This window comes from Prosopis cineraria, unplaced genomic scaffold, assembly GCF_029017545.1.
Source record: "Prosopis cineraria cultivar Desert tree isolate PC_DT_omini unplaced genomic scaffold, ASM2901754v1 PC3, whole genome shotgun sequence".
Taxonomy (NCBI): Eukaryota; Viridiplantae; Streptophyta; class Magnoliopsida; order Fabales; family Fabaceae; genus Prosopis; species Prosopis cineraria.
This window is the reverse complement of record NW_026555334.1, coordinates 11776912-11790503: the sequence shown is the minus strand read 5'-3', so window position 1 is coordinate 11790503 and position 13592 is coordinate 11776912. Positions and strand designations below refer to the sequence as shown.

The 13592-nt window shown below is 32.6% G+C and overlaps 1 protein-coding gene across 1 annotated transcript; it reads left to right on the top strand.

Annotated features, from left to right (window-relative positions):
- The first annotated feature begins 9023 nt into the window (after positions 1 to 9023).
- LOC129306798 (uncharacterized) lies at positions 9024 to 12274 on the top strand. The gene is made up of 2 exons (XM_054947530.1): positions 9024 to 9616; positions 11752 to 12274. The coding sequence occupies exons 1-2, from the start codon at positions 9335 to 9337 to the stop codon at positions 11926 to 11928; spliced, it is 459 nt and encodes a 152-aa protein (XP_054803505.1). The 5' UTR covers positions 9024 to 9334; the 3' UTR covers positions 11929 to 12274.
- Positions 12275 to 13592: the final 1318 nt, after the last annotated feature.

Here is a 13592-nt window from a genome sequence, read left to right as displayed (position 1 = left end):
CCCAAAAACGTATTAACCCAAAATAATCAAACACATTCAACATACACCAAATTTTCTTTATTTTATCCAACGACCGTTTTTGCTAAGTTCAGCATCTAAGTCTTTGATCCTAATTAATTTAGTCAGCAACTTACAAAAAAATTCTTAAGAGTATGTCTCGTATCAAGAATTTAATTTTTACTATATATTTAAGACTCGAACTTGATAAATCCAATTAAATTTAATCAATTTTCTTATTAGTTGATGCAAGCACCTGGTGGTTTACCCAACCACCACTAGTTCATATGCAGAATTTATATGTTGAACTAAAGGCATGTTTGCTTTGTTGTATGATAGTATGGGGCAAGATCTTTTTTAACTGTATATGCAACCATGTAATTAAAAAACTATAGAAATAATATATATTGTCTTATACTCTCTTTATTTAAAAAATATAAGATTTTTAATTAAATTTCTCCCTTTAATTGTCTACAAATTAACATCATTTTTTTTAAATTTATCTCTATTTAATAGAGTATTTCACTTTAAAATAAATATAAAATAATTTATTTATTATGAATATTTTAAAAAAATACATTAATTGCACCTTAAAAAACTAAAAACTGCCTTATATTTTCTTGGCACTCAACCCCTAAAAAATACTTTATATGTTTAAACAAAGAGAGTATTAAATACAATGGAATTTTAGGAGATCAACTTGTTTACGGTCCAAATTATGAGAAACAAAGAACTTATATTTGGTGCATTAATTACATTATTCTAATTATACGTTCATATTGGGTGTATAGTAATTAAGAATAGTAGAAGGTCAAACATTAAATTGGAGGTATTTGTTAAAAAAAATCTCAATTTGTATAAAAAGACTAAAGCAAATGATTAATAAACTAAGAAAGGATCGATTAATATGTTATTAATTTTTCTTGGGTAAGCAAAACCTACATGCTTAGAGCCGAACTAGCTTGGATGTGTGTGTGTTTTCTGATTGAGAAACAATATTATATTTTATTATTTAAAGAAATCAAAGTGTGATTTATGGAAGATCATGTTCGTAGTATCATGGCATTAGCATCTCATTAGGATTTGCTCTTCATCTTTTTCAGGATCTTTTTTCGATCTCAGCCAGTCTTTTTCTTTCTCTCTCTTTTTCGATTTCTGTGTTCGTTTCTAAAATTTCCTGGCAAATGCAAGGCACCATAATTTCAATATCTTCTGCGTTTTCCTTTTATTTAATTTATCAAACACACACCCACACACAAAAACAAGTCTCTTGTCATCTCTTTAATATCTTCAGTTGATGGAATAAAAAGAAGAGCCTATATTTTCATATTTTATTGCAATTATATGTGTGGTTGTAGCCATATGATGTGCATAATTTGTCTCAAGGATTTGGATTCAATAATATAATCTATTTATTCATGATGCAACGTTAGTCTAAAAAGTTTGCTAGGTCTGCACATTTTAGACCTATATGAGATATACTTTGAACCATAAAAAGAATCAAAGTACGTAAGTTTTGAAATATATATAACAAAACACTCCATATAAAATAACCCTTTATCAAAATTTCAACAATACCTTCAGCAGTGTCTCACGTTTCAATGAGGCCACATTCCGCACACCATGGAGTAAAAAATGTATTTTTTTTTGAATGAATTATTTTAATATTAAAAAAATGAATTTTTAATATTTTAATTATTATTTATTAAAAACATTGAATTGCTATATGATATATATATATATATATATATTGACTTGCAACCAAAGTAGTTATTCATCAATTTTTATTAAAGAATCCAACCCCATACATTTGAAGTGAACAAATTGTGAAGGAACATTTTGTAAGGAAAAAATTGATAAAATTGCCATTAAAAGTATGTAATTTAATAAAATTTAAGTAACATGGAATGATGAAAGTCATAATTTAATATATAATGTAGGGTAGTATTACCCTTGTGTGACTTGACAAGGAAAAGTGAGTATATGCGGTTGATCCATGACTTCGGAAAAGGAAAATGGAATGCACAACAAAACAGTACAGCTTGACTAATTATTGGAGCCAGTTAGTTCAGGTGATGTGTCTATCACACACACACACACACACACAGACACAAATGACACAAACAAGAACTGAGATACGTGTGGCTGTGAGTTATATCAATGAAGATCAGATCCCATTAATTACCAAAGCTAGCTTTGGGGGAAGGGACATTTTGATCTGATAGGAAAGCTTTGGGATGAAGTTGATAGAGTAAGCGCACACACAAATGGACACTTTTCCACAACATTGGAAACCCTACTTTCTCAACTGTGGCTGATTGGCTCCCAACAAACACACCTCACCTAACCTGGCCTCCATTTTTGCCCCCTCTCTCTCATCCATTTTCTCTCACCAGACATGTGACAGCTATCCAACCCATGTTTGACACCTTGGCCGGAACGGACACGCGGAGGTATCGGAACCAATGGGATTTGCTGGGCTGCTGCATGCATGCATGCAGGCAAATATAACTGTGTTGTAAGCTTTGTTGGAGAAAGAAGACATGTGGGAGTAGTTTGTGTTTTAGTCTTGGACTACATGTTGCCACCAGTGAAATGACTTCTCATGTTAATTCACAATTTGTGTGTATATTATTCACCAATCCACATGCACTTGTCTATACCTTATTAGTTGCCAAATCAGAAACAAACACCTTCTTCAATGCTTTTTCCTCTCTCTCTGTTTTTTTTTTTTAAATTATCCCAATTTCTTGAATGTTCACTGTTAGTTTTGTAAATAGAAAAGAAAAATAGTTACTTAAGAACCAACAACCCAATTTTAATTTTTCTTCTTTCATTTTTGTTTAAAAACAAATTTAATATGAAATAATAAAAAAACCAGGTTTCATACCCAGTATATAATATGGTTTATTAAGACTTAAGACCACCATATCCAATATATGATAAATATATGTCAATCTATCTATCTTCTTTATTGAGAGGCCTTTTTTCCCCTTCTTTTGTGTACTTCTCGATGTTTATCCCCAGTAACATAGAAAGTGTTCCAAATCATGAATATCTTTAGCTCGATCTATCTAAACACTTTATTGCATGTACCCAATAACCCTAATTAATAAAGTCACATGCAAAAGCTCATGTTTCTCGACATTATGACTGGGTCCTTTAATAAGTCCTCTTTAAAATTATTCTTTTTTCTATAAATTATTTTTACTCTTACTCATTAATGACTGTTTAAACGAAGCTTTTAATCAGTGCTTGATGTCAATTGAACAAACAATGTCCCACCATACCTCACTGAAAGGAGGAAATTTCAAATTATGTTGGAAGTTCTCGGCAAAGCACACACCACAAACCCTAGACATGAAGCCCATATGTCGTAGAACAGACTAGGCTCTGGTGGGCCCAAGACAAAAAACATGGGCCCCACGCACTGTCTTGTGTAGGCTCAAGCACAAACTCTTGAAGCCCACAACGAGGCCCTAAATAGTTTAAAGCCCAGCAAGGACCCCGAGGGTTTTCAAACTGTCAAGTGGTCAACGATTCAAAAGCTTTTTTATTGCCTTCATGAAAAGAAGAGAAAGTAAAGTGAGAAACCGTAAAAAGAGAGCCGGTTGGTTGGTTCACGTGAGCCGTAGTCTCAGTTGGTGGCACGAGCCACCCTGACCGGATGGGCCCCACGCTCTGACCACACTTGTACGGTGTCACTTCAACCGACTGGGTCACGCAAGGGGCCTTCGCACGTGCGAGATGCTCCCCTTGCACGCGTCAGCCGTGCAATCAATATCTGAGCCTGATGTCTTTGGCTTCTTTGACGGGCTGACCACGCTGGAACGAGATGGACGGGCGAGATTTGTTTAGATGAGAGATCTGGACCGCTCGATTGGATACAATCTCGAGGGACATGTTGTTGGGTTAGGATCTGAAAAGGCCGACACGAGAGAGAGAGAGAGAGAGGAGTTGTTTTTTTCCCGCTTTGGTGCTCATTTTTCAGTTTTTACATTTTTTTCTCCGCTTGAAATGCCGAACGATCCAATAATCCATCATGCCACGTGGCGGGGAAGATGAATGAGTGTGGACTCGACACGTGGCAATTTAATACAGGATCCCCAGTACAGACAATGAAACAGCGGTCATGTGCTTGCTGTTTAGGAAAGTTATGATAAACTTGATGTTATTAATTAATTTTTTATTTAAGTACTGGTAAGTTCAAAAATTTATTTTATTTTTATATAAGGTTGGTGATTTAACTTCTACTCCATGTTCCACGGTGAGTTGATTAAAGGTTGCATATAATAGAAAACAAATAAAATATTTATATTATCAACCAAGAAAATTAAATACAACGCATTCCCCTGTTTTAGATAAAGTACAAATAACATGGGATTATTTTTCCTAATTTGTTAATGCATAATTTGTTTTTAAAAAGAAAAAAGAAATATGTACATATTTTGATTTGTGTTTGGGCGTGTGTGCCAGTTGTATGGTGATGTTTGGAGTGAGGAAAGTGTGAGGGTAAAGGAAATGAAGGGGACAGGGAAACATGATAGAAAGAAAACGAAAGAATTCAAAGTGTGTTTGTGTTTGGTGGGGGATCCTGTGCCTCTCTTCGGATCTCTTGTTGGTTATTCCTCATTCAACAATAATAATTACTTCATCTGTTAATATATTAAAATTTATGCAATATTTAATATGGGAAAAAATATTTTCTCAAAATAAAATGCGAAACAGAATTGGTCTTTCTCATTTCCTTCTCAGCAAAATGCCAAACATTACCTTACAGCTGTATTTTATACTCATCGGATGGATTTTAAAACAAGGGAATTGCGGAGAAGACGTAGAGAAATGAATTAGATACCACATCTGGATTTCAAGTTTTAGGAATATATGAATGTCAATAATATAAATTTCACAACTTAACGTAAGACAGGTCCAAAATATTGAGTTGTCATTAGAAAAACAAAAGTTTAACTAATTAAAGTTAGCAAAAGTAATAGAGGTAATATTCATTTAAATAAATAGTTGAAACTTCAAATTCTAATTTATATATGTAGCAATTTAGTTGGAACTTAAGAGATGTCAATTTGTCATTCTCTGTATTTTAGGGGAAGATATACTCTATTATCCACAAAGCCTATTTTTTATACTTTAAAAAAATTAAAGGCATAAATATAAACATCGAAGTGAACAAGATGAGAAATGGAATGCAGTAGCAAACTAGATATGACGGCCATGTCATTTGTTTGCCTCCAGATTAATGTTTCAGGTTGGTCATTAGCTTCCTATTTGTTTCTGAACCCAAAAAAAAAAAAAAAATCTTAATCATTCCCTTTGCTATTTGTGAGTTTTTTTTTAATATATATATATATATATATATATATAAAGAGTGAGAAAATGTGGGCCTTTTATTGTTTCTTTTTGTTTTTTTTTTTTCGGCCGAGGTTTGATAATAGGTTAAAAAAGTACTGAGAAAAGCAGGGAACTGCTATTCTGCTATTTAGGGAGTGGGGCCCACCAAGGGGATTATGGCGCCCGGCGGGGCCCGCTACAAGGAGGGCCCAATTTGGGACCACAAGTGGCAGCAGCCATCAATCCACCGAAAATATAATTCCTTTTTATTTTAATTTTAACGGTTCAAAATTTAAAATTTGTTTTATTTTTTTATACCTATGGAAAATATCAATCAAGCCAACGACAGAATGAAGAATGGCCACAAGACAGTGGCTATTAATATTATATTTATTGGTCGGGCTAAATTGCACTAAACATTATTTTAAATTAAAAAAAGGAGATTTTATTCTCAATAGTATTTGTTAAACAATCGGATGATTGAAATATAATCCAAACAAATCATATAAAAATAGTTTAATAAATATGGGCGTGGGGCTTTCAATTTCAAGGGAAGGTGAAAGGGAAGTGTGATACTTTAGTGGTGTCGTTTGATTGGGAAATTAGTCACAACGTGTTAATTAAAAGTTTTGTCGAAATTTGATTGGACATCCACTTTTAAATTATTGATTAATAAAAAAAGCATCTTTTTAAAAAATAAAAATAAAGTGGAAGCATTTTCTGGGTCATCTCATGTTCCCAGCCTCCATGCAAATTTCAATGATTCAGAAATTGATTAGACACGCAGAATGTTGTTTTCCATTAATCAAAAGCATCATAAAAAGGCCCTTCTTTCTTATCTCAATACTACTTCACATCCTCCAATATTAAAAATGAACTATGTTGCGTTTTAATTAATACAATTAAAATCTCTAAATATGACAACCAAACGATTTTTTTCATCTTAAAAATTGAAAAATAAATTACATGGTTCACAATTTATGAATTACTAGTTTATGAGTAATATCGTTCGTATTGTTGGTCTTGGAAAGAATAATTAATGAAATGCTATTTCATGTCCTCTATATATATGTATGTATGTAAAGCATCCGTATTAATATTACGCATTAGGAACGAAAGCTAATTGTTGGCAAAAGAATTTTTTTTTTTTGAGCAAAATGTTGGCAAAAGAAATTAAAAAATAGTTTTTCTTCGGAAAAAAAAATTTAACAGTAAGAACGGCTTACCAACATTTTTCCCCATATTATTATTTTATTTTTTATTGCATTATTATTTTTTTTTACTGGTCTATAAAAATTTCAAATTGCTTATTATTTGATGATTTTGAGTTTTGTGTATTGGCCAAAAAATGATTCTTGAGTTTTCTGTAAATATTAAAAATTTATAAAACTAAAAACCTATAAATCATGTGCAGCTTAAAACATCTGGCACCTCTATTATTTTTTTAATATGGCTGAAAATTTTAAAATTAAAAATATTTCTATGTAAAGATTGTTAAATGATTTGATTGTCTAAAATTATCACATCCTAAAAATTTAAACTTTTACTCAACAAAAGTTCGCCGGTTCAAAAAATCCACTTAAATCCACATTGTAATATAATAAACATTAATTTAGAAAAAATCACAAGAAATATAATTATCAGTTAAAAATATAATGTCTGTTAGGAATATTACAAGGATAGTAAATGTTTATTTTCATCACGTCTCCAACTTCATTTTTTTTTATAAAACTTTCACTATCATAAGAGATGATTGTCTTTTATTTGCTTTTATCATTTTATACAACCTTTGATACATAAGATCATACTTATAAATAAAGTATGTAATTTATATTAAAGGACATAATAATCCATAAAAAATCCTCTCATTCTCTTCTTTCTACTTCTTCTCCTAGTATTTTTATTTTTTAATTGCTTAATTTTATAATAATGTTGTTATAAAAATAATTTATTTTTCATTCACTTTTTTTTTGGCGAAATGTTTTTCATTTAGTTTATGTATAACATAAAACCAATAACATACTCCCTCCCCCTAAATTTAGTTATCTAATCACATCTATCAATAAAAGTTTATTATTTAATTATAAAATTTAAAATATTGAAAACTAAAATAATCACTGAACCAATTAAGGTACAGTTTAATAGTTAATGATTAAAATTACTCTTTTTATATTATTTATAAAGCACTTTTAACATATTTTATTTAAATTAAAAAATATTAAAATTTATTAACTATGTTTAAAAATTTAATAATTTATTAACTGTATTCTTATTAAATATATATACTTTAATAATATATTTTCTCTCTCTTTAATATTTCATGAAGTTTAAATGAAAAAATTTATGATAAAAATTTAATGAGGTAACATATGAATAAAACAAAAAAAAAATCTCTTTGTTACATAATCAAATCAACCATGAGTAAAACATTTTATCAAATAAATCAAGATACTGAATTAATGGTTTATTAATTCAGTCAGACAGGTTGACTCTTTTCCCCTATTATAAAAAGCTAAAAAAATCAATAATTTTTTAATTTTATTAATAATAATATCATAATTAATATTGCAGTAATAAGTATATGCAATTAATATCTTTTGCAATGTCAAGACAATAAAAGCAAATTTATTCAATTACTCAAAAGTCTCCAGGGTCATGAAATTTCTTATATTTTTATACACAAAATAAATTTTTAAAAAACACAAAGGCGTCTCACTTTTTAAATTTCACGATAAGAAGAATGGTTACAAAAAGTAATATTTTAAAACACATTTCCTCCATATAAGATATTTTTAAATAAAATTATATATATAAATAACATTTATTAAATATAGTTTAAAAAATTATTAATAAAATTATATGTTTATCAAAATGTTGTATATTTTAATATGTCAAATATCTTTTAAAAATATCTTATAATTTAATACCAGTGAGTATATGATTAAAACTTACTTAAAAAATTTATTTTTATTACATAAATAGGACCAGAGAAAATATAATAGAATCATAATCAAATTGATCATGAACAAAGCATTTTATCAAATCAATTAAGATACTAAATTAATGGTTTATTAATTCAATCAGATAGATTAGCTTGTTTTCCCACATTAGGAAAAGGTAAAAAAATCAATGATTTTTTAATTTTTTAATAATAATATCATAATTAATATCATAATAATAAATATACACAATTAATATCTTTTGTACTGTCAAGATATTAAAAGCAAAATTATTCAATTATTTAAAAGTCTCTTAAATCATGACATTTCTTATATTTTTATACACAAAATAAACTTTTATAAAAATACAAAGATGTCTCACTTCTTGAATTTCATGATAAGAAGGGTTACAGAAAGTAATATTTTAAAATATATTGTCCATATAAAATATTTTTAAATAAAATTATATATATAAATAAAATTTATTAAATGTATTTTAAAAATTTTATTAATAAAATTTTATTTTTATCAAAAATTTTATATTTTAATATATTAAATATTTTTTAAAAATATCTTATAATTTAATACTAGCGAATATATGATTAAAAATTATTTTAAAGATATTATCCTTTGTGATTTTTATTTGTATGTACTGCTTTAGCTGTAGTATAAAACAAGGTTTAAAAACAAGTACAGGGTCAAACTTTTACAGTCAGGGAGTTTTCTGCGCTGGTGAATAGTGATAGTCAGCAAGCCGAAGACCAAGAATCATCCAAATTCCAAAGCTTCTTCATTTTTTTCACCTTCGGCTACTCTCTCTCTCTCTCTCTCTCGCCCCACCTTCCCCTCCAAAAGGCCCTTAATTTCCAAGTTTAAGTACTCCAACGAGCTTCGGTAATGGCGTAAATCCTTACCCCTGCCACACTCCACTCCTACTCTCCGAGTACCACTGCACTAGTGTAAACAGTCTCTTCTCTCTTCACCTTCCCTGCGAATTCCACTCTACGTTACACTATTACTATGGTCAAAAGCTGCTAGCTTTAGCTGCAACAATGGTGATGGAGGACCATAACTATGTTGGGTGGCCGCCCATGGAGGCTCCTCTCACTGTTCCCAGAGACGAACATTGGAGCAGCTTCGACAGTTCCGTCAATGCCGTGTCGTTTGGCTTTGTTGCCACCGCCATTCTCATTTCCATGTTCTTGATTATGGCTATTTTCGAGAGGTTCCTCAGACCTGCCTCGCCGGTGGCGTCGCCGCCGCCGCCAGGTAGCCGGAGCAGAGGCGATGTTGAGTCACAGCAGATGGGGAAGCTTGGTTTCCCATCCCCTAAAGTGAGTCATTCGTTTTAGATTTGAAGTTTTTAGCATGTAGAGGCTTTTTCCTTTTTAGCTCGTCCTTTCTTTTTCAGTTTAGGTTCTCCTGAACCTAACTGGGAAATGTGAGATGCTCTTTCTTCCCTATGGAAATTCTGCGTACTTTGTTTAGCTTGGAATGATAATTTGGGTGGTTACTCTCGTTTCTGAGGAAGTTGATAATTATCTCTGACGAAAGGTTTCGTTGTTTTTTTTATTACTTTTTTTTTTATATTGCTAGTATGCTTGCCTGTTCTTGAAATCTTCCTCATTTAAATGCCTCTTTCATAAATTGCTTAAGCTATCAACTCTTAGTTTATTAGAGTGCTGGATCTGTGAAGAAAATTATTAGTCTTGCTCTGTTTTCCCCACTCTAATGTAGTTTCTCCGAGGTTCATGACTAATTCAAACAGTTTCTGTCCTTCGATCTACATCTCCATCTTCCTGGGTTACTCTTTTCCTGTTTCATTTGCTCTCTTTCTTTCTGCTTAAATGCAAAATAGCATTTTACTGTACATGTTGATCCTCTCTTCAATTGGCCAAACTTCAATACGCGTGCGTCTGAGTATAAAATATTTGTTTATGGATTGATGATGATTGATTTGGTTAAGAAAGGTACTACCCACCCGACCATACCCCATGCTCCCTTCATTATTAAGAATAGAGTGAACGATGTTAAATCTGAATGGCATCTGAAAATCTCAGGTTTTTCCTTTTTCTGATTTTTGTCGACATTGAATCTTGGAGTTCTACCCTAACCCCACCAAAGTTTTTAACTTCGTTCTCATCTTCATTTACACGTTCTGCCAAAATCTTTCATTATAATCAAACTGTGCTGTCTTCAGTCACCAGATGGTCCTCCCTTGGAGTTTTCTTCTGAATGATTGGTCTCTCTACTCTCTAATCTCTAGCCATCAGTCTTAAGACTTTTATATGAACATCTTTGTAATAAGTCCCACCGTTGTCCTTATTGTCCCTCCCTCCCATCACTCCCAATCTTTAATGATACCGTGCATGGCCTGTGTCTGTGGTTGGAGACAGATGGTCAACCTTTCAAGCCATGTCCTATTTATTTTCTTCTTATCTTATAACATTAATTGTCTACCTCTACCATACTAGTTGCTAGTAGATAAAAGTGTGAATGTCATTATAATATTCAAAATTTCAATGCAGTATCCTATGATGAGCCACTACTCTCCAACCGTTGTGGTGTCTACCTCATGCCAATCTTTTATGGGGACATGGTAGGCCCACTTACTCATCCAGCCTCCGTGTTCAATGAGAGGATTGATGCATAGCCTATAGCATCATGATTCTCTAACGTTGGACTTGTGGATGAAAAAGTTCTCAAATTCCATTAGGATAGAATTTCATAGTTTAATTGTTTGACATTTAGATTACATTATCTTATGATGGACATGGTGTTAATGGAGTGCAGAATAAGTAATCTGATGAAAAGCTTATTTTACTTGGGATTCTGAAGGGGATTCTTTTATCTTTTACTATTGTTTATGGTTGTGATATTACTCAGGGAAACCATATTGGGCAACATTTTTCTTGTGAGCAAAATTTGTGTAATATCGAAGTACAGCATTTTGTTGGAGGAGGAATGAACAGGGAGCTAGAGATATGGCAATGAATATTTTAATAACTGGTTATTCATAGGAAATGATCTCAGAAAGCTTTGGATCAGAGTGTTTTGGGGCTTAAGGATCTCAGAGGGAAAGTGGATTAGAAAGGAAGCAGAGGGGATTAAAGTGTAAATCAAGGGAAAAATATAAGTCAGACTTGATGTCAACATATGCTGGGTGCTGAAATATTTCGGAGGCAAATCAAGATCTTTGATGATAGCTTCTCAAATTGAAAGCTCTCTCCATTGTTGTGTAGGAATATTTAATCTTATTCTGGTCTGAGCAAAGTGAAACAGGAGAAAGATTCTGTGGACCTTGTAAATCTAGTGCGTCAGGCCCTTTTTTTGTTTCACTTGTGAATTGTGTAATGTTGCCATAAATGCATTTGGTTTTGTTCATCTTCAAATCAATAATCTCCTGAACCTGATATCACTCATGAGGTGAAGCCTCGTCAACTCATTTGGTTTCCTTGTCTTGTTGCAGATGAGTGTGTATTCCAGTGGGCTTTCAGTTCTGATGCCTGGAGATGAGATTCCCAGATTCATCGCTCACCCAGCTCCAATACCGTGTTGCCCTGAACGAGTTATGTGGCCTTCCCACGAGCACAAATCATCACCTTGTTCCACCTCCAACGCCATCTCTATTACTAACCAAGTATGAGTTAGAGAACAAGAATTGGTGAAGCATCTTTGAAGACAGAGAAACAAGAATTGGGACTGTTCTTGAGGTTTTACTTATATTTTTACTCGGAGCAGTGCCTTTTCCTAGCATGTAAATAGCGTAGGGGAAACTGGGTTTGACAGTGAGGCTATCAAGGTTTAAGATCAAATTCCGTCCCTTTTTCTTGTCCATGATCATGGAATTGGAGGATGAGTGTTAAATGGTTTCTCCATATTGTAATTCTTCCCTATCAAAATTGTAAACCTTGTAAAAAGGAATCAAGCTGTGGCCTTTTAACTTCTACTCTGGTAGGTAAGAGCTTGTTGCTGGATTGAAGTTCATCATACATTGGCCATCCATGACTCTGGTCTTCTCTTTGCTCGTTCGTTCGTTCACACGCCAACATCTTATATTTGACCATTTTTAATTTTTCTCCAGCGTAGATAAAAAACTTTAACAGTTCCAAAAACCAAATTCTTAATATTTGTTGAGTTTCTTTTGCCTCCAGCTCTATGCCTTGGTCTGCGTTGGACATAAGGATCAGTAATGGACCTATGAAAAGGCAAGCATGGGCTCAGTCTACTGGACCTTTTATGGGATGATGGCCCACCAGTGCCCTCTCTAAACTTGTCGGACTCAAATGTAGACAGCAAGTGGGGTTCTGAGATCATTATCAGATATTTTCTTCACTAGTCTCTCTCACACACACAGCGCGCGCTCCCTGATTCATTAGTTAAATCCATACCAGTTCGCTCTACCTCGTTGGTTTTTGTTTTTGGAATAGTTCTTCAATAGAGTAGCCTCCTGCGACTATTCATGTTACTTCTCTCTTTCAAATTAGAGAAGATGGGTTTTACTTTTTTTTTTTTTTAATCAAGACTATGCTAGTGATTTTGAGCCCACCCACAAGAATGGAAATTCTCAACTGATACAGTCTATGCTTTTGCTTCCTCTGTGGACAAAGAAGTATCGCTTCATTTTGTTCCCAAATTGCTATTTTTCAGAGCAGTCCAATGTGAGTAATCCTTCTGTTCAAATATAAGTATATTAAATATAGGCCCTTTACTAGTACTCCTAGCCAAAGCAGGCCGAAGTGCTTCTTCCACTGACATTTTATTGACCAAAATTCCAAATCCCCAAGGGCAAATTTCAACTGTAGCCAGAACCCGTGATTTACGTTTTGAATTTCAGTAGTGGTAGTGGAAGATGTTGATGAATAATCCCAAAACTAAATAACGCCAAAATCATCGATCCGTGTGTATATATATATATATATTGTTTGTCTACAAAAAGAACTCCGGAGGTTTTATAATGAGACATTCGTCTTCCCCCCCTCCAAAAAAAAAAAAAACAAACAAATCGTTCCACTTCCACATGATAACTGAAAGAGACGACCTGCGAAACAATCCAAAATGACATATCTAGTATTAAGACACCAGAAGCCCACAAAGAGAAAAGGAGCATCGATGGTATTATTATTATAATATCAGTGGACCACTATCCATGAATTTTTCCCCTCAAGTAACGGCTATGTTATGAATTTTCCATCCATCTCTCAACCAAATCTAGTGCAGGCTGAAATAAGTTTACTGTAATATTGAGTTTCTTCGTCCATGCTTGTTGAAAATAGGAACAAAATTTGACTCACTAATGAGTGTAGTTAC

Bases quoted from the DNA above. Each gene is read 5' to 3' on its own strand.
- LOC129306798 (XM_054947530.1), top strand. From the start codon at position 9,335: ATGGTGATGGAGGACCATAACTATGTTGGGTGGCCGCCCATGGAGGCT. The intron at 9,617-11,751 runs GTGAGTCATTCG...GTCTTGTTGCAG, and splicing joins TTGGTTTCCCATCCCCTAAA to ATGAGTGTGTATTCCAGTGG.